Genomic DNA, 21722 nt, shown 5'->3' with positions numbered 1-21722 from the left:
ATGCAATGATTTTGAACAGCCTTTTGTCTCAAATATTCAAGAACAGTTTTTTCTTTTTTTTCTTTCTTTTTGTGAAAATTGTTGAACTGTTTACTTAGTGTAGAGTTGGTCTTCTGTGTATAAAGTTAATCAAAAATGGATCTTAGTGAAAAATGAGACTAGAAATGGGAGAGGGAGGAGAGAGTTGGGAGAGGGAGTCAGAGGGTGAGTATGATGGGAAGAATCACTATATTCCTAAAGTTGTACTTGGGAAATACATGAAGTTTGTATTCCTTAAATAAAAGGTTTCTTTGGGGGGGGATTTTTTAAAAAAAAATAATGTTAAAAAATTAAGAGTGGGAATGTGAGGAGGAAGAGGAAGAGGAGTTGGAGCTTGAGTGGGAGAGAGGGTGGGGTAGGAAGTATCACTACATTCCTAAATCTATATATGAAATACATGAAACTTGTGTAACTTAAATGAAATTTTTAAAACAATAAAAATAAAATATTAAAAAAAGAAAACTGTTAGGGACAAATGGAAAAGAAGAAAAAAGAGATGTGTTCAAAGATAGTAAGTCACCAGAGAGATGAAAAATTATCTCTCAGAGCTTAGTAAAAAATGGTAGATAAAAATCAAAAGATTACATAGATTGAAACCATATTAAAGAAGACAAAAATATAAAAATCAGAACTGAAAAAATCCAAATAAATATGGAAGTCAGACCAGAGGAAATCACACAAAATGAAATAAAAATATGAAATAAGAAAGCAAAAGTAATAATAGAGAAAACTGTAATTGTGGGATATTGTCAAAGAATCAGTACATGCAAAATCTATGTTCCTAATGTGTATGTATGTGTATTAGAACACAAATAATTTTAATAGAGGAAAATTCTATTCAAATAATAGGATTTAGGCTGGCACTGCAGCTCAATAGGCTAATTCTCTGCCTGCAGCACTGGTACCCCAGGTTCTAGTCCCAGTCAGGATGCCGGATTCTGTCCCAGTTGCTCCTCTTCCAGTCTAGCTCTTTGCTGTGGCCCGGGAGTGCAGTGAAGGATGGCCCAAGTACTTGGGCCCTGCACCCACATGGGAGACCAGGAGAGGCACCTGGCTTCTGGCTTCGGATTAGCACAGTGCGCTGGCCACAGTGTACTGGCCACAGCGGCCATTGGGGGGTGAACCAACGGCAAAGAAAGACCTTTCTCTCTGTCTCTCTCTCTATCACTGTCCACTCTGCCTATCAAAAAAAAATAGGATTTAAAGATAGAAATGAGCTTTACACAATGTCTCAGAAAAATTGATATAGAATAATTAATACGAAACATTTCCCATTAAAGTTATTGATTCAAGGGAAAAGAAAATGATATGGGCATCCAAGAAGAGAAATAAAGTCATATGCTACAGGGGAAAAAAAACATCCTTACCCCAGACTTCACCATAGTTGTCGCTCCCCCTCTTCGTGGAGGAACGACACAGGACCCTGCGCTGTTCTTTCGTCTGCTCGGCCCTCCCCGGGTTTGCTGCTGGTTCTTCCCGGGTTGGCTACTATCCCTTCCACCTCCGTGGAAGGGCAGTTCCCCCTGGCCGCATTCCCCACTTCCGCAGGGGAACGGCACACCGCCGGCCGGTTCTCTCGGGGGCTGCACGGGTTCCCTTAGATGTTCCCCATAGATGTTCCTGGTGCATGCCGTCTCTCTCCTCCTTTATAGTCCTCCTCCGCCAATCCCAACTCGGCTGCCCACACGCCGAGTACGCTGCTCTCCAATCAGGAGCAAGTCCTACAGTTTATTAGTTGAACTGGAGGCAGCTGTGCGGAAGCTGTTTACTTCTCTCCCAGCGCCATATTGTGGGAGAGCAGATGCATAGAATAAGTCCTAATTCGAGTAACTTAGTCTAGTCCGGATTGCTCCCCACACATAGTAATATGTAATGCCAAAAAACATTAGAGAAATTTCTATAAAACTCTGAGAGAACAAAATAGAATTAAAGCATTTTTATACCCAGCCAAGTTGTCATTTAGATATATAGGCAAACATTCTTAACAGAAAAGAATGGAAGAAATAGGCAAAAGAGTAAAAGTCCTTTTTACATAGGCAGAAGTTCAAAATTTCAAAGCCATGGGTGAGTATTGTGGGACCACAATTTACGCTGCTGCTTGGAACACCTGCTTCCCATATCAGAGTGTGTGTTTGAGTCCTGACTCCTATTCTTCTAATCTAGCTTCCTGCTAATGTTCCTGGGAGATAGCAAATGATGGCTCAAGGGCTTAGGCCCCTGTCACCCACATGGGAGACCTGGAGTGAGTTCTAGGCTCCTTGTGTTGACCTTATCCAGCCCTGGCTATTGCTGGCATTTGAGGAGTCAACCAGTGAATAGAAAGAAGTCTCTCTCTCTCCCTTTCTCTCTCTTTCTCTCCCCCACCCAACCCATCTGTTGCTTTGCCTTTCAAGTAAATGAAAAATAAATAAATAAATAAACAAACAAACATTTTAAACATTTTAGAAGCAATTTGTTGAGTGAAAGAAAACAAACAGTTAAGGGGCCAGCATTGTGGAGTAATGGGGTAAGCCACTGTTTGCCCTTATAGAAGTAATGATTTGAGTCTTGACTGCTCTGCATATTATCCAGCTTCCTGCCAATGTGCCTGGCAAAGCAGCAGATGATGGCCTAAGAGCTTGGGTCCCTGCCACCCATGTGGGAGACCACAATGGAGTTTCTCGCTCTTTGCTTTGGCCTCACCTAGACATGGCTATTGTGGTCATTTGGGGAGTTAAGCAGCAGATGGAAGATCTCTCTTTTGCTCACTTGTTCACTCTGCCTTTCAAATAAATAAATCTTTAGAAAAAATAAAAGTCAATATATAGCCTGTAGTCTAGTTTATAAAATGCATGTATTTTCCTTTGTGTTTGCCTTTTGGGTTAGATAACAGATGCAACTCTTAGAAGTAAGTCCAAGAGGAAGAGGTGAGAAAAATCTTCAGATAGGAGATAAAAAATATTTTATCATCTAAAATGTTGCATCAGTGGGAAAGATCATTTTTCACTATTTCCTTTTTTTCCTTTATGTAAAAAAATCATATCAAAACAGCATTTTGCAAAAATTGAAACCATATATTCTAGAACAGTTGCCATGGGATTTTCGTAGGTCATAAAATGAATTGTTAGAACAAATTTCTCTATTCCGTTTAGTAAGAAAAGCTGGGACTTAAAGGCTAACGAGCCGGCACTGCGGCTCACTAGGCTAATCCTCCGCCTTGCGGCGCCGGTACACCAGGTTCTAGCCCCGGTCGGGGCGCCGGATTCTGTCCTGGTTGCCCCTCTTCCAGGCCAGCTCTCTGCTGTGGCCCGGGAGTGCAGTGGAGGATGGCCCGAGTACTTGGGCCCTGCACCCCATGGGAGACCAGGATAAGCACCTGGCTCCTGCCATCAGATCAGCGCAGTGCGCTGGCCGCAGCGCACTAGCCACGGCGGCCATTGGAGGGTGAACTAACGGCAAAGGAAGACCTCTCTCTCTCTCTCTCTCTCTCTCACTGTCCACTCTGCCTGTCAAAAAAACAAAAAAGGCTAATTATTTTAAATCATCATCGAGTGAAGTTCACCAAGTGATGTCAGTTGTAAACAAAAGTATACGTCCTTATTTCCAGGTGTGTCTGATAAATTATTTGATTCACTCCTATTCAGGTTAATATCTAATTAAACCACATACAGCACACACAACAGATTTTGAAGTAAGTATTTCTTCTTAATTAATTAGTTTGAGAAGTAGAGAGACAGATGGACAGAGCTCCAATCTTCTGGTTTACTCCCTAAATGCCTGCCCCAGCCAGGACTAGGCTAGGTCAAAGCTAGAAACCAGGAACTCAATCCAGGTCTCAGATGCTGGAATCAGGAGTGGGACTGTCACTGACACCCAGGCACTCTGATGTAGAATGTAGGATCACAAGTGGCATCTTAACCATTGCACCAAATGCCTAGTCCTGAACTAATTCTTTCTAGGACATCTCAGATTAGGAGAAAGAGAAACATGAAGACATAGCTGGAGCAAGAAGCCAGTGTGTACACTCATTCGTGCCACACACACGCACAACTTCCTCCTGCTCGAGCACCTCCCTCACCGATAGCTTTTCGAGAGGTGGCAGAGATGGGCCACTAGCCTCCCCTTGACCAGCCCAGTGGTCATCAGCTGGTTGAGCATAGTCCTGACTGTGATCTGGCGGCAAAGGGACCAGGGAAGCTGTCCCCGCCCAAGGCTCTCCGCCTGTCCACCTGTTGAGGGGTCCTGGAGAGAGAACTGTGCACTCTGCTTGTTCGTATCTTCCGAATCACGTGACTCACATGAGCACCCCAGGTCCCTGCCAATTTGGGGGAATATTTTAATCAAACCCGAGACCTGCTGTGAGTTGCCGCCAGGTCACAGCTGGGAGGGGCTGTCGCGCACATTCTGACCAAGGAAAGGCTGCCAGGCTGGCAGGTGTTGGGCCTCCGCCATGGAGAGCACCTGGCAACCAGTATTTTGCTTATCAGTTGAGGCCAGTTGCATGGAAGTGAAGTGTTGTCGCAGGGACCGTCTCTCCACGGTCACAAGGTCAGGTTGGGTGGCCTTGGCTTTGCAGCTCTTTTCTCCGATTTCCACTGTGTCATACGTAGCAAACTGGTCTTTTTGATGGGTAGGTAGGTACTTTTCCTGGATTTCTTGAATTCAGAACAATCATTTCTGTGGTGAAAATGATAATCTTCCTCTTTTTCCCATTTTTAGATAACTTACATCCGACAAGAATATGAAACAAAATTCAAAGGGTTGATGCCAGCGTCTCTAAGACAGGAACTTGAAGACACCATTTCCTCCCTGAAGTCACAGGTGATTATAGAATCAGGACATTTCTCGGGGATTTGGGTGAAGTGCGTCTCCTGAAAATAAACTTGCAAAGAAATTTGATTTCTGGCCGGCGCCGCGGCTCACTAGGCTAATCCTCCGCCTAGCGGCGCCAGCACACTGGGTTCTAGTCCCGGTCGGGGCGCCGGATTCTTTCCCGGTTGCCCCTCTTCCAGTCCAGCTCTCTGCTGTGGCCAGGGAGTGCAGTGGAGGATGGCCCAGGTGCTTGGGCCCTGCACCCCATGGGAGACCAGGAGAAGCACCTGGTTTCTGGCTCCTGCCATCGGATCAGCGCGGTGCGCCGGCTGCAGCGCACCGGCCGTGGCAGCCATTGGAGGGTGAACCAACGGCAAAGGAAGACCTTTCTCTCTGTCTCTCTCTCACTGTCCACTCTGCCTGTCAAAAAAAAAAAAAAAAAAGAAAAAAAAAATTTGATTTCTGAACTGATGCCAGAAATCAACATGTCATAGGATAACCTACTACTCCCTAAGATTATTTTTGGTTTTTATTTTGTTTTAAATTTGTTTCTTACAAGTTTAAAGCTCTGTAAGATTTTTTTAAAAGCACCCTCACAATTGAGAAGTTCAGTGATGGTGGCTTTTATTCATGTGCAGTCCACTTTCCAATACAACTTCCCCTTTCACTCTGCTCCTGGATCCGAAATTCCATCACTTAGCACACTGCTGATTCGTCACTGTGTCAAAGTACAGAGAAATCAAAAGCACAGTTAAGTTAGAAGCATTTTTTTAAGATTTAGTTATTTATTAGAAAGGCAGTTAGAGAGAGGGAGAGAGATAGAGAGAGAGAGAGAGAGATTTTTCATCTGCTGGTTCACAGATGGCCACAATGGCCATGGTTAAGCCAAGCCACAGCCAGGAACCAGGAGCTCCATCTGGGTCTCCCACATGGGTGGCAGGGACCCAAGTACTTGGGCCATCCTCTGCTGCCTCCCTAGGTGCATTAGCAGGGAGCTGAAGCAGAAATGAAGCAGAAGAGACTCAAACCAGTGCTCTGATATGGGATGCCAGCAGTTTAACCCAGTGTGCTGCAATGCCAGCCCATATTTTTATTATCTTTTTAAAAAATATTTATGTATGTATGTATTTATTTGATGGCAGAGTGACAGGATTAGAAGGATTTTTGTCCTGGTGTATTATATGATTGTGAGAGATAAGATATTTTAAGTTTGAGCTAAGATAATGACAAGGTATTCAATTAGGTTAAATATTATTTCTTGCTGAAATGTGTGGTTTTCAATATAGTGTATAAAATATAATGTGAAAGATAAAATTCAGTTAGCTTTAGATACTGACTCAAAACTTCCAACATAAAGTTCTTTAAACTTCCATGTTTAATGTTTACATGTGCCGATCTGAGAAAGAGCTCAGATACACCCACTTCCAATACACTGAGAAATTTAAGACATGTGTTTTCCTGGAGAAGTTCCATGAGGGAAAGAATCTGTACTGTCTGTGCCCAGAACTGTGCCTGGCACACAGTAGGTGTTCAATAAATGCATTTACAAATAAAGTAAATGATACAGCTTGATGACATTCACACCAGCTATTTATAAGGTGTAAGATGAGAGGTCGAGCAAGTTTTAGCCGTTCCTTTTATATTCCCCTGAGCAAAAAGTCCCAGCTGAAACTGAAATGTTCGCTAAATCAGTGCTTGGGCTTTGGTCTGCCAGGCTTCTGTGGGCTCTTGTAGTGGCTCCAGGATATCAAAATAAGTGCAGGAGGAGAAAGAGTTAAGTAATGTTTATTTACATGAACCATTCTCCTGGAGGGGTGGTTTGCCCATTAACTTTGGGGCCAGCTAGGCGGGAGCTGACACCCTCCTGGGGGTGGAGGGCAAAGGAGAAACCCGATACCCACCTGCAGGACTTCTGTTATCATTCGTATCTTTTCACTGTAATAAAAGCCACTGCAGCCCTTCCAACTAGATGTTGACCCGGAAAGAGAGTGCTGGCAGCTGCGCGGAGGAGTCACAGGCCACAGAGCCAAGCAGATTTAGTTCGAAAGCACAGGTGCTTGTGTTTTTTGAAAATTGTTGGGATTCCAGTTGCAAAGCAGGGTGGGGGAGGGGAGCGGAACAGTGCAACCCTTGCAACTGTCAAAATGATCAGTCGTCCTAGGGGTCATTTGAGCAATCGGATAAAATTAAGACCAGCGTTGACAGTGGAAGTAAGTGAAACCCCGGGGACCACTCTGATAAGCACCCATTTAGAATGACTGTGCTTTCCTCTCTTTCAAGCACATTTTTGGTGCTGCCAGCTGCACTCTCTTGCATAACTATGTTTCAGAATCAACCGTTGCCATGGTTTCAGTTCAGACCAAAGAGGCTGCGAGTAAACAACTCAGACCGAATGCCACTGACTCTTGATTGCATTACGCGGGTCCTATAAGTTAGCCCCAAACGGTTTTTATTTGGTTGTATAAAGTGCTTTAGAATTTATGCTTGATATAGTTATCTTTCATAGTGTAGAAATGTATGCTTCCCAGTAATCAAGTGCGTTGGAAGGTTCTGATTTAAGGAAACATGCTAAGCAACCCAGTTTCCTCCGTGTATCCCCCAGCCCCCCAAGAACACAGGTACGAGGAGATACCTGCTGTGGGCGCTGCCCTAGGCAGTGTCTGTTGCTGATTTTAACCTTGAGAAGTAGCTGTCATCAACCCCATTTCACAGATAGGCATCAAGGGCTTCAGTAGCTATCCTAAGAGGCTGAGCCAGGGATTGAGCCCAAGCTGGCCTTTCCCCAGGCTAAGCTCAGGCTCTTTCCACCAGAAAATGCTGTCTCTCCGACCTCAAGGGATCCCCCAGGATGGACTGAGGTTTCTAGAGAGCAGTGATTTTCTTTGCACTCATTCATTCATTCAACAGCTAGTGAATACCAGTCATACGCGCCGCCCTGTAAAATAAACCGGGGGCGCGAAGATGTGCAACAGGGTCGTGCCCGTCCCACAAGAGCCCTTCCGATGTGCGAGAGAGAAAGGAGCCCAGTGAGCCGGATGCAGCGGGGGAAGGGCCAGCACAGAGCACAGGAACACGGAGCACAGACTCACTGAGAGATCTTCCACCTGCTGCTTCACAGATGGCCACAATGGCCATGGCTAAGCCAAGCCACTGCCAGGAACCAGGAGCTCCATCTGGGTCTCCCACATGGGTGGCAGGGACCCAAGCACTTGGGCCTCCTCTGTTGCCTCCCAGGGTGCATTAGCAGGGAGCAAGTGGAAGAATTCAGTGGGAAGGGTGACATTTGAACCAGCCGTGGAAGGTGAATCAGGAGACAGCCGAGCACTCCAAAGAAAGAGAGTGCCTGTGCCGAAGGGCAACAGAATAAAAACCGTGATGCAGGAGCATACTCAAAGCATTCGTGGGAGAGTGGAATTAAAGGTAAGTTGATTTGTGCGCAAAAAAATGTTGAAATCCATGCCTACAAAAGATCTCGAGTGTTCATAGAAAATAAGTAGTATGAAAAAACCTGCATGGATTTCAGGGTTTTTGCACCAAACTAAACTTATTTTTTAATTCCATTCTTCTTCGAATTTTTGGAAGGATTCTTGTGTAAGGTAGCCATGGTGGGACGGGAGCAGGGAGAGACAAAGCCACTGAAATAGCATGGCCAGGTCCACGGGGCTCAGTAACAAGGACTTTGAACTTGATTCCCTAGTCTGATGGAATTTCAGTAGGGAGGAGACGTGACCAGCTATAAAGAATATGACACAGATGTTCAACAAATCCTCTGTGTTTTCTTTAGGGAATTGTCTGAATTTAAATAAAATCCTACCATACCGTTTGTGCCATGTTGACATGTAAGCCATGTTCACCTGTTCTCACACAAGGTGTCATTTCTAGGTTAACTTTCTGCAAAAGAGAGCGTCCATCCTTCAAGAAGAACTGACGACATACCAAGGCAGAAGGTATGGCAGGGTGCCCCTGTGTTCATTTGTGTTGTTTGCACCCGACAGCCCCCTGGATTGACATCTGAGTCTTAACACTCAGAGACGCAACAGCAGTTTGGGCAGAAAGACTTGTTTGCAGTAAGCAGCCTGTCTGAGACGTCACCTGCGTCTTCATCGCAAGGCTTCGCCAGCACCATCAGAACTGAGATGCTGGAGTGGGAGGGAGCTGGCAGGCGCAGGCCTCACCAGGGTAATCACAAGCAAACATTGTCCAGAAGCCCAGTTGCATGGCTAAGGATACCCTGTCTTCTTTTAAGACACAGTTCTTGCTCTAATAGCTCACATCTTCAAAGTGCCCGAACCCCTGGGGGTTTGGCGCTGCGGCCAGAGTAAGTCAACTGCTCAACGATGTCGCAACGCTCACAGGACTGGAGGGCCCCAATGTGCATTGCTCGGGGATGCAGAAGACCTTCTTTAGTAAAAGGTTCGGTTCCCAGCGGTGTCACTGACATGGATTGCATTCACCTGCTCCAGTTCAAACTTCCTTGTAGTGCACTGAGACTGAATCACTTATTTGGCATTGAATTAAAAGGAAAGAGCTTGTAAATCATTTACTTTTCAAAAGACTCAGTTTGCTTGGTATAGATAAGATTTGATCCATTATAGGCATAAATGATGAGATTTTGATTTCAAATATCTTTTTAACCCTTCTCTAACTTTTCCAGAATGTGAACACGTTTGATAGCTGACAGACATGTTAAACCTAGGAGAAGCTGTAACCGAGGTTTTTCTTTTTCAGGTAACTGCACGGGAGAAGGTAGAGTTGCAGTTATCTGGGCTGCACTGTGGACGCCTTCTGGCAGGTTTGAAGATTTGGATATTGTAAAGTAAACTGTGAGATCAGTGGCATTTTTTAATACTTAATGTAATTAAGTTCATAAAAACATACATCATCCACACACTAACGAGCTGGGTTTTTTTGTGTGTCTACCTAAATCAATTTGTAAACATTCCTTTATTTGATTTCCACATTTGTGTGCATTCAGGTGTGTGCTGAGAATTGCTTATCTTGGGAAAAGTCATGATTTCTGATGGTATACCTTGTCCATGCTTTTGCATAGAATTTTACCAATTGCATATGGTCAAAATCACGTTTGCAGTATCATATCCCACATTTTAACCAGTTTATCTTGTGTTCATGTTCATGTTCATATATTATTAAAATATTATTTTGTACTTACCAGTTTTATTTCTACTTTTTATCATACCTCATTTGCTAAAACATGGTACTTTTCCCTAGCAAGACCTGACAACGTCCAGTTGTACTTTGGGGAAAATACCAATGTCAAAGATCAAATCCACGACTAGTGCATGAAATGGGTGTTTAGAATAAAATCACTGGGTCGTCAGATATCGGTCCAAATATGGTCTCACTGGTTTCCAGTCTGCTCTGGACACTCCAGAGGCGGCACTGGTGGAAGTGCTTGGTGTGGCGGCTGTGGTTTGACGGCTACGTTCTCGATCTCTCTTGTTACGGTGGTTGTTTTCATGGTGGTATCTATCAGTCGGTGATCCTTAAGAAAGCCTGGGAGTGGAGGGTCATGGTGTAAGGACAGAAGCGTGCTTTAACCGACTTGGTTTTCTGTTGCTCTGGGGAGGGATGTCTGGGGCAGGCTCCCCCTCCCCAGCCGGATGCCGATGGGCAGTTTTGTGCTGATTGGTCAGCCCTGACTTGCCTAGGGAACTTTGAGCTGCCCCAGTGGATGCTCCAGATTCTTCTGATGGTGTTGTGGTGTGTGCCACGGGCGTTACGAGAGATTCTAAAAAATCTGCTCCGTGGGCGGGACCGCAATCAGCTGGCTTACTGTAAAATGAAAGTTTATTTATACTTTTTCCAAATTCTTTTCTCTCTCCCACGCCCATGTCTGTTTGCTGCCTGAGGATTAATTGCCCTTCTCTGTATTGTGACTGAGACCTGGAGGTGATAAGGAAGTAGCAGGTTTTACAGCCATTTCTAAAGCCGGGCCTGTCGTGCACGGGGAGGCCTGGCTTGCATGTGCTAAGCGGTGTCTGCATCTGGTCTGCGGGGCCACCTTGCTCCTGGAAGCTCACCCTGACCTCCTGCGGGACTGAGTCTCTGCCCTTCCAAAGATAAGGCTTTTCCTGCATAGGCAGTATGCCACAGCACTGCCTCGAGAATATTCAGTAAAAAGCAGAATCGTAGCAGATGCTGTTATAGCCACCCGACAAACGGGGACAGTTGGTACTTAGACGATGATTTAGTACTTGGAAGGGAAAGATTAAGGCTACATGATTAATGTTAAGTACTTCTGTAGAGACCATGAAAAACAGGCTAAAGCTCAACAGATTTCATTAGTAAGGTTATTAGCTTAAAGTGAACACACGTTGTGAATTGTATTGTATGCTGGAATTGGAACGCTCCCACTCAAGAGTATTTGTTTTCCATGAGTAAACATCAGTAGGTGTTTTGGGAAGTTGCCTGCTATTCTTTCTTCCCCTTATTCCAAGGGTTATGAATTCCAAACACTGGTGAACCTTTGACATTGCCCGGATCCTGGTTCCCTTCTGAATTGTGCCATGGATGTCTGGGAGTAAGCGAAATGACACTTTCTGGTCAGTTTGATTGGGTGAGAGAGGAAGGTGTGGCTGACACTCAGGTTTTTATGAACGTTCTCTGATAAAGGAAGAGCAAGAAAAATTGCATTTGGCATGTTAAAAAATTCCTAACTGTGCTGAGCCCTGCGTGTATAAATGGCTACTGGGAGAAACAGCACGGGCTCGGGAGATAAATTATAAACACTGTGCCTTATTATAAAATCATCTAAGATTCCATACGTTCTTTTATCTGGTGAAAGATCAATTGTTCATCACAAGTTTCTAATTTAGTTACATCTCCAGTTATTATCAGCTGCTGTACCTGAGCCGTCCACCTGTGCTTTTCATCCTTGGGCATGGAACCGTCAACAGGTAGCGGCATTTGGAAAAAGCCAAGCAGAAGGAAAGCTGTGGGATCACGGGGTTCCTGATGAGTGTTATTATCCGGGAGTCAAGGAAGAGGGCAGTTAAAGGAGAGTTAGCTGGCGGGTCACCTGCCTTGTTAGTTTCAGGCCCCCATTTCTGTGTCACCAAGCAGGGGTCTGACCTCGGATTTTGCAATCTCCTCAACCATCCGGGGCCACAGTGGAGCAAAGGAAATGGAAGGTGGAGACAGAAGGGAGCGAGAAGAGGGAGACTCACTCCATGGATTGCACAAAAGAAGTGGCCAGGACTTAAGGGAAATGGTTCAGCGTGGAACCCTGCCCTCTAATGCCCCACGTTAACCGTGGTTTCTCCAGGCGCGGGCATATGCTTTCAGTGGCCAGCAACCTCGTTAAGGGAATCCGCAGAGAAAGTGCAGAGAGAAGAAACTGTGAGTCTGAATTAACAATTAACAGCTCTGTCTTATTGAAGTGCATCACCATCCATAAAAGGCAGTGGGGTTTTAGCTTTCTTTCTGAGAGGAAGAAGGAAAGGTAAAACATCAAAAATGGTGGGAGAAAAGTTTCAGAACACAAGGTCATTTTAATTCATAGTTTCCTTAAAAGAACCATTTCTTCTGAGCTTTCATATTTTGTTCAGAAAGGTCGTCTCTTTTAAGCCTTGTCATTAAAGACAGTTTGCTCTTTAAAGTGAATTATCAAAGGCTATAGAAATTGCAAGTTACTGAAACTAAAATGCATGATCAATTTTAAGTCTGCTAACTAAAGCTTACTTAAAATTGGATGTGCTTTTGTCCTGGCAGCCTCTTTGATAAAACCAGAAAAAGATACATGGTTGGTCAATTCAAAGTAGGGAAAGGAGATAATTAGATGAAACTTTTTTTCAACTATTGAAGTGGTTCTTAGCTTTGGAGACTTGATTAGGAAGCTGTGGCAGGGGCTATAATGGTATTTGAAAAGTAAAAATTGGATACCCCAGATCTTGACCCAGTTGGCATTAACATTGTTTTAAAAACAGAACCCAACTAGAGATAATATCCTTTACTCCTCATATGGAGGAAGAGACGTGGAAGCTGTCACACAGACTGGGGGAACGTGAAAGTCTGGACCCCTCATGAAGACCTGATTCAACAGAGGAGGTGTTCCTCCAGCATTCTGGTCCTCAGAAAGATTTCTATAGGGCAACTGGTTTAAGACTACAGAGCCAAGATCTGCGGCTTGGGGGGAGGTTGGTCCAGACTTCAGGCCAATATTCTTATTTCCTCCATAGGAATGTACCACTTTAGACAGGTCTGATGGAGAACGACTGGTTGGACACAAAGACATTGTCACAGAACAGAAAGAGAAGGCCGCCTGCTGAGAAACCTGGTATTTTTAATTAGCTAAAGTTGTGATTACATGGATGGGGAAGCCATTTTGTCCATATCCATTTGGTTTAACCAGAAAGGAAATTAGTTCCTTGTTTCCTTAGGCAGTTCTCTGCTCCTCTCGGTCTCTCTTTTCTAATCTGTAACATGAAGAGGTAGAACTAGGCCTGTATTTCCCCAGCTGTGACACTTCAGTCCCCTCTCTCAGCATTTCTCTAGCTTGTATCACATCAAGCCCTGTTCCTGTGGTTGCTTCAAAGTATGAAAGAACTTCACAAAGCTCATGGAAAGTGGAATTTTAAAATAAGTTTATTTTGGTGCAAAACATTTTTGAAATCCACGCATGCAAGTATTCAGATGTCGGATTTAGGAAATGTGGCAAGCCATATCTATGGTCTCATTTATATCACTCACCAGTCCGTCGTTCATTTAATGAGCAGTACTGTTTGCCAATTGCATGCTGAAAAGTACTTTTGTGACCCCAAAACTTAATGACTTAAATAATCATTATAAAACAGTAATTTATTATCCTCTGTTTTGGTGCTGAGGGTTGACTGGGTTCAGCAGGGCTGCTATCACTTGGGTTTCATGCAGGCACAGCCAGATGTTGGCTGGGATGCCAGTCACAGCACACAAGTGCTCCAGCCCACCATGGCCCCCTCACATGGTGGGCACCTGATGCTGTGTGTTGGGTGGAGCATGGCAGCCTTGTGGAGCCCTAGAGAGCAGTCCCAGCAATAGCTCAGACGTGGAAACCGTGAGCCCCAGGAGGCTCGGGCCCAGAACTGGCAGCGTCACTTCTACCGTTCTCTGTCAAAGACCGAGCCCGCCCAGAGGCAAGAGTAGAAGACATGGACCCCAGCGAAGTCAAAGCCTCTTTGGCCATCTTTACTTTGTCGTGCCCTTTGGTAAAGAGACCTGTTTAACCTCCTTTGAGCTGGAGCTTCCTAAGATGATTTGATCCAGAAAGCAGTTTTTCTGTGGCTCACATATTTTATTATAGAGTTGTGTGCCATACTGATGAAAGAAGCCCAAACCTGAGTGATTGCTGTAAAATCCCTTCCTGTTCAAAAGTTCTGTTCATCTATATTGTATTTCTACAATCACAGGTTAACCTGGTGATTTAGAAACACTCTTTGAAAGCCTTGAGCTAGGAGTACTCATGTTTAACATGATTCTTCCAAGAGATGGGAGCAACCATAGTTGAATTTTTTTTTTCAGCTCTTCTGTGTTTGGGGCTTGGTATGCACTGTTTATTGTAATTATCTTAGCAAGTGTATTATTATAAAGGTCCACCAAAACCCATACCCAGTGCTTAGGATGGTTTTCCTTCTTTCGTGGAACTACCAGGTGCGTGGAAGGGTTTGGACTTGATGAGCCGGGGAGGGGAATCTCCTGAACCACAGAACACTTAGAAACGACTCAACTAAGTAGAGCGCAATCATCGAAATAAACAAATGCATCAGCCTCCTAATTGCCCAGTTAGCCTTCTCCCACTGCAGAGCGTTCTCCATGCCGCTTAGCCCATCTCCTCTGTCTCACTCTTCTCGGCCCCAGCCTGGGTCAGTGGGGGGATGCAAATAGGGAAGAAGCCGAGGCTTCCTCTCTGCCACCTCCCCCCACCACCGAAGCTGCCCATCACTGAAGACTGAGCCACGCCGGCGCTCCACGTGTGTTTTGAAAACATGGAAATGACGGGTTTGACTGGAGTTCAGCTCTCTGTTCAGCAAGCAGAGCCCCACAGTTTGGGGGTGAAAGGAAAACAGAAAAGATAACGATTTCCTTAGAAAGAGGAGCTGCAAGGGGACTTCCGAAAGCTCGTGCAAAATGGGATTTATTTTGGCACCAACAAAAAAAAAATTGAAATCCACGCATAGTTTTTTCATAATGCTTGCTTTCCATGAACTTTTTGAAGACCTCTCATCGTTTCTTAACAGGATGATGGGTTCACAGGGTCCTGAGAATCTCACACTTCTTGAAGAAATATCTTGAGGTCGACTGAGGTTTCTCCCAACTGTGGTTTGCCTTCCCCAGCTTTGCTCCACGGAGGTGACGGTGGAGCTGCCGCTGCACTGACACCAGCCCGGAGGCTGCTGCCCCAGGTGTCTGGAACCTGGGTTCCACTTCCGTCCCCCTGGAAGGCGCAACCCCATGTGAAATCCTTTGCAGAACCGATCGTTTGGCCCATCACGTAGCATTGTGTTTGCAATAAAAATATTTATCCAAGCCAGCCACAGCGGCAACGTGCGGCCCGGCCGGAGCTGCCTTATCGTGTCTCCACCTGCTCCTTCTGAGTTAAGGATCTGGGAGCAGTTTTCTGCCTAGAGTGATGTTTCTTACAGTGCGAGGGAACCTTCCTCTGACTGAGTTCCCACTTGTGTTATCTGATCTTCTTCTTCGGTATTTTTTATTTATGCATCTGGGCATGTGAAGTTGGAAGCTGCAGGAATGTAAACTGGGTGGATTAAGTGTTTTCTTTTAAAATCCACTCTCTTATCTTATTTGGAGAGAGAGAGAGAGAGAGAGAGTGTGTGTGTGTGTGTAATGTAAATCCATACACCTTCAAAGGCAAATCCATACATCTTTTCTTTATAGTGCCGCAAATATTTTTTTTAAATAGGCCAATTAAGATAGCAAACCTAAGCAGGCCTCCTACTGCTGGCCCCTGCTGTTAGGGACTTTGCCTAAAACCATATCATGTTCACTCTCTCTGCCTTTTTATTGGTAGAGGAGAAAGACTAATTGGCCCCATCTCCACCTCACATTGCAATTATTGTTCTCCCTTTGATAACCACCTCTAACGGTTGAGAATTTTTACTCCACACGAACTGTAGATTCAGCCCAACTCTTCAAGCCTTGAGTAAATTTGCTCAAGAATGAAATATTCTGCAGACCTTCGCTGAGCGCCTGGTCTGTCCCATTCAAGGATGAGGAAGACCATGGAACCCACTCCTTGCCCACAAAGAGCTGTCGATCCAAGAGGAAAGCTCAAACCCCCATGGAAAGGGGGGAGGGGTGCTAATACAAAGAGAGCGTGGCCTTCGTGTAAGACGAACCACAGCTACGGGGGAACTCCAAGGAAGCAGCGGCGTTATCGTGGAGCTGGAGTTTGGGATAGGAATAGGATTTCACTTGGTAGAAATGCGGGAAGGGGGCCAGCGCCGTGGCTCAATAGGCTAATCCTCCGCCTGCGGTCCCAGCACCCCGGGTTCTAGTCCTAGTTGGGGCGCCGGGTACTAGTCCCGGTTGCTCCTCTTCCAGTCCAGCTCTCTGCTGTTACCCAGGAGGGCAGCGGAGGATGGCCCAAGTGCTTGGGTCCCTGCACCTGCATGGGAGACCAGGAGAAGCTCCTGGCTCCTGGCTTCGGATTGGTGCAGTACCAGCCGTGGCGGCCATTAGGGGGGTGAACCAACGGAAGGAAGGCCTTTCTCTCTCACTCACTGTCTAACTCTGCCTGGCAAAAAAAATTTTTTTAAGTTTTTTTTTTTTTTAAAGGTATGTTGGAGTCAGATTATGGAAGGAAACTCATTTACTGACAACCTAGAGTCCTGGGCAAAGCCTCAGCACAGGTCGGGTAAACTGGAGTCACATGGGCTGGAATTGGGCAGGTTGCCTGGTTTCTCCGAGTCTCTTAACTTAGAAATGGAGGGCCGGCGCCGCGGCTCACTAGGCTAATCCTTGGCCTGCAGCACTGGTACCCCGGGTTCCAGTCCCAGTTGGGGCACTGGTTCTGTCCCAGTTGCTCCTTTTCCAGTCCAGCTCTCTGCAGTGGCCCGGGAAGGCAGTGGAGGATGGCCCAAGTCCCTGGGCCCTGCACCCGCATGGGAGGCCAGGAGTAGCACCTGGATCTTGGCTTCAGATCGGCGCAGCGCGCCGGCTGCAACGCACCAGCCGTAGCGGCCACTTGGGGGGTGAACCAACAGAAAAAGGAAGACCTTTCTCTCACTCTCTCTCTCTCACTGTCTAACTCGGTCTGTCCAAAAAAAAAAAAAAAAAGGAGGAAACCATGAAACATGGTTATGAAGACTGAGAGGATAATGCATGTTTTAAAAGTGCAGCATGCAATAAACTTTCAATAAATGAAGGCTATTTTTATTCTATGGCAGTCTTCAAAGATATCAGTAAGTAGTATTGATACTGCAGGAAGCTGAAGCGAGGAGAAGCTTGGAGTGAGCCCGTGGCCGCATAGCTAACATCTGGCAATAGCGGAAGTCAGAACTCCATGTGTGCACCACTCACTCTTGCTCCTTCTACTACAAGGCAGTGCCTCCGTGGTTGAGAAGTTCCACGTTCATGTTACAAGCAACAGGCAGTAACTGAGGGGTTTGCAGCAGAGGAGTGACACCATCAAAACTGGTTGATGAGTGTTTGTCGCACAAGAGCAGGCGGGGGCATGATTTGGGCACACAGAGGCTGAAGGCAGAGGGAACCTTAGGGAGTGTGTGCTGTGTTCCCAGGAGTCGGTCCAAGTCCCCAGCGAGAGAAGCCTTTTTCTGAGAGTAGAAAGCAGGTCAAAGATTCTAGAAGCTTCTGTAGCACCTGAATAAATGATTGTGAAAGAGAAAGAAACACATGTGGGCCCAAGGTTCCTAGCCTAAAACAATGTGTGGCACAGATTGGAGTGGGGGGAGAGAAGGCTGAGTCTGGGCTTAGACAATAGAGTTCCAGCAGATAAGAAAACCAGGGTCGGTGGCCAGAGATTTATCAGACGAGAGCATTGGGGTGGAGCCGGTAGGGACGATGGCTTCACTGTGAACAGAAACGGCAAGGCAGGGGAGAGGCGGCCCCAGGAGAGTTTCTACAAGAGAAGCAGGGGAGAAGAGAGGCCGCTCATCAGGGCACAGCACAGGGGGCTTCAGAGAGCCTAAAATCCTTTGAATTTGCCCTTGAGGAAAAGTCAGGGTGGGCAGGTGGATCAGAGACCCTCTGAGTTCTGGAGGGTCCCAGCTGAAGGGGGTGCTCATGCCCAGATGCCTGCAGCCCTGAGAGGAGCCAAGAGTGAAGCTGACCCCCTGAGAGCTCTGGGCCCTTTCATTTGCCTCTGGACAACAGTTTGCAGATGACCGTGAGTCCCCTGGACCCCGAACTCACAAAGAAACACTGGCACTTGTGCGGGCCCGCATGTGCTGGATAATCCAGATTATTTGTGAACGTTTAGGGAAATATTTTCCAAAGCTCAGCTCTTCCCTCCATCACACAGTCGGCACCAATTTGTAAATTTTGCAGAGTTGCTGAATGAAGGTAGCCACTTTGCAAACTAGCCCTCGGGATAAATCATGCTAATAAAATTGATTCACAGTGAGGGAAGTTTCTCCACACTCAGTCAAATATTTTTGCTTCTGATCCTTACTGATAATGAAATTCAAGAATCATCGCTGGTTTTCGGGCATTTTTATTTATTAACAGCAACAACAAAATGTCAACTCTAACTTAAGTTCAAAGTTAGGACCTTGAATTAGTATACTTAATTACAAAATCACCCATTTTAATACCCGGCACCCCTCTCCAAAAACAACCAGTAGTTAACCCAAGAAAATGATTGTGAACACATTTAGGGGGTGGAAAAGAATTCAGTGAAAATATAGCAATGGCATAAGGGGCCTTAGCTCTGAATACCAGAAGAGAAACAGTGTTTTAAAAATGGAAAATTAAAATTCTGAAAATGCAGATTGACGTTCCAGCTGCACAAAATATTTAATTACCCTGTAATAAATTTTTAAGTACTTACCACAATGTCTAGAAACCAAAAATGTCATCCTTTCCTTATTTTTAAAAAATACTTTGCCACTGAAATTTCCTTCATGCCAATACTAAAAGTTATTAATAGGAACTTAGGAGGAAATTATGATTCTGTCTGATATTTGGAATCTGGGCACCATTTAGAGGAGCTAAGAGAACATAGGGGTTTTTTCCCCCTATTAAAGGAAACCTAAGAACAAGACATTTGGACATTTTGTAGTCTCGGGCTGTGTGCATGGGGTAGTAAAATTGGCAGCTGCTTTAGATTTGCTGACCATCCTCCCTAGAAGTGGCAAAGGGAACCCAGCTTTGCTCAGGGCCCTTGAGTGTTGGGAGAATTCAGGGCACTCACATTGGCCGGAGCCTGGCTTGCCCCAGGTGCCGAGGGCAGGAGTCCCCACTGGGAGTGTGTGCAAAGACGAGCGTGGTGAGGGGACGTGCCTCCACAAACCCAGCTCTGCGCTTCGTGGTCAGTAATAGCAGGTGCCGCTCTCAGCTACAAAAAGGCCAGTTGGGACCCAGGTGCAGCCTGGGGCACGTCGGTGTGCAGCGAGTCCGCCACAGACATCAGGGACAGGAGGCTGGTGCAGAGGAGTGGGGAGATTTTTGCTGCCTTTGCACCAGACGTGGGGCCACTCTTCTGCCAGATGGCATCAGCCAGAAGCAAGCCGAGAAATGCCGTGGGTGATTACGAGCTTGCTTTTAGAGGCTCCCGCTCATGCCCAGTGGGATGTGCTTTCCTCCCGGGCACTTCCGGAACAAATGGAGAGGCTCCCAGCCCGGGCAAGTTGTGTATTGAGAAGCCCTGAGTTTTGTTCCTGGAAATGTAGGGAAAACTGAGATGAGCATTCGTCTTCATCGGAAAGGAGTGTCTGGGCCAAGATAACTTGGAGTCCTGTTTGTCCCATTTCAGATGAGCTTTACTGTAATGCTTTAAATAATTCCATTTTATATGCCTTGCCTGTTCTGTATTTCCTGCTTGGTCATAATGGTCTTATCCATATTCATAAAGTGATTGTGTCCCGAAGGGTAGTTGAATTTTATTGTTTGCCTTCTGACCACTGAAAAGAGAAAGTATAATACTACTCTGTCTTCAAGTGAGTTATTAAACCTTTTATTGTGAAAACATAGTTCACAATACTTTATTTAAGGCCAGAGTTCATATTGATAGTCAGATTCAATTTCTTTTTTAAAAAAGATTTTATTTATTTGAGAGAAAGAGCCACAAAGAGAGAGAGATCCTCCATCCACCTGCTCATTCCCCAAATGCCACAATGGCTGGAGCTGGGCCTATCAGGAGCCAGGAACCAGGAGCTTCACCCACACAGGTACAAGGACCCAAGCACTTGGGCCATCCTCCACTGCTTTCCCAGGCCATAAGCAGAGAGCTGGATCAGAAGAAGAGTATCCGGGACACGAACTGGCGCCCATAAGGGATGCTGGTGCCGTAGGCAGAGACTTAGCCCACTCTGCCACAGCACCGGCCCCCAGATTCAATGACCTTCAGTTAAGCTGGCCACTAGGCCAGCCACTGAAACTCTGCGTACCTTAGGTCTGCCTGCCATCCAGATAAACAGACAAGACATAACGCCTGTAGCGTTATCAAACTGCGATGTGTCGAAGGTGTGGAAGCCACAGGGTGAGCTCACTGGGGCCAGCTGGAAAGGGAGCTGCCGTCTGCAGTTGATGCTGAGCCCCGGCAGCGCTGTCTTCAACAGCTGTCCCGCTGCCATCCCGACTTCAAGGTCTCGTCTTCACCTGAGTGAAACCTCTGCGAACCACCAACACATGGCAAGGTCAAGACCGGTGGAGGCTCATCGGGCTCTTTGGGAAAACATAGATTTTTTTTTTTTTGGCAACACTTTTTTTAAAAAAAGTTTAAGTGTTCATGTTCCAGTGTATCAAAGAAAATTAACTATGATGTGCAGATTTGCATCAATAAAAGTATCAAGAAAGGCCGTGGTTTTAGAAACACAGTATTTAGTCAAAAAGAAAGATATGTCATTTATTGTGAGTACAATTTTGAAGGCCATGAAAAGCATTTGAAAAAGGGACAGAGCACTTTCTTGGTTATTAAAAAAAAAAAAGCGATGGGCTCTTTTATAAAGTAGAAACACTTGTTAGCGTAGGGGAAACCTAAGCAGATGCACTGGCTCCATGAGCCTCAGAATCGAGCAGCAGTTGAGCCAAAGAACCGATCCCCTTCTAGACTTAGAAGGATGTGAAGACGTTTTTTACTACTCCCAAGGCCACGTTTCATCACCTCCAGGAACGGACCTTTGGGTTCAATGTCAGAGTACAGAAGACTTTAAGGGCCTCTTCGGAAGCATGAAGGAATTCCGCCAGCAAAGTCAGGGAGGGGCGCCCAGGGAGCCGCCCCTCGCAGCAGCTGCCGCCCGGTGGATCACAGAGCGCCTGTGCACGCGGTGGCCACAGCCAGTTCGGGAGATAACTCCAGCTTCAAACACAGCTCTAAGGCCCAGCGAGCAATGAAGAAAGGTCGATAGAAAGATGCCATTTTCTATCCGACATCAATAGACTCACATTTTTAGAAAACTCAGCCCGCTCAGTCCATGGGGAAAAAAAAGACCTCAGTGGGGTGGGCATTGGGCATAGTGTTTAAGCTGCGCTTGGGACACCGCATCTCAGAGGGGGTTCAAGTCCTGACTCCACTGCTGATTCCAGCTTCCTGCTGATGCACAGTCTGGGAGACTGGCGATGGCTCAAGTACTTGGGAGACTGGACTGAGTTCTCAGTGTCTCCCCAGCCGGTGCAGACTTAGGGGAGTGAACCAGCTGACCAGCAGATGGGAGATTCATTCTCTCTCTCCCCCCCTCCCCCGCCTTGCCTTTCAAATA

At 45.9% G+C, this 21722-nt stretch overlaps 1 protein-coding gene across 26 annotated transcripts in view; it reads left to right on the top strand.

Annotated features, from left to right (window-relative positions):
* CEP112 (centrosomal protein 112) overlaps positions 1 to 9999 on the top strand; it is a 521685-nt gene extending 511686 nt beyond the window's left edge. For all 26 annotated transcript variants that reach the window (XM_051825862.2, XM_070060425.1, XM_070060419.1 and 23 more), the window contains 3 exons: positions 4738 to 4839; positions 8713 to 8777; positions 9559 to 9999. In XM_051825862.2, coding sequence (XP_051681822.2) covers positions 4738 to 4839; positions 8713 to 8777; positions 9559 to 9562 — 171 coding nt within the window. In that variant the 3' untranslated portion in view covers positions 9563 to 9999. The remainder of the gene's footprint in view (positions 1 to 4737; positions 4840 to 8712; positions 8778 to 9558) is intronic.
* Positions 10000 to 21722: the final 11723 nt, after the last annotated feature.

The sequence above is a fragment of the Oryctolagus cuniculus genome, chromosome 17, assembly GCF_964237555.1.
Source record: "Oryctolagus cuniculus chromosome 17, mOryCun1.1, whole genome shotgun sequence".
Taxonomy (NCBI): Eukaryota; Metazoa; Chordata; class Mammalia; order Lagomorpha; family Leporidae; genus Oryctolagus; species Oryctolagus cuniculus.
This window is presented reverse-complemented; position numbering and strand designations above follow the sequence as displayed.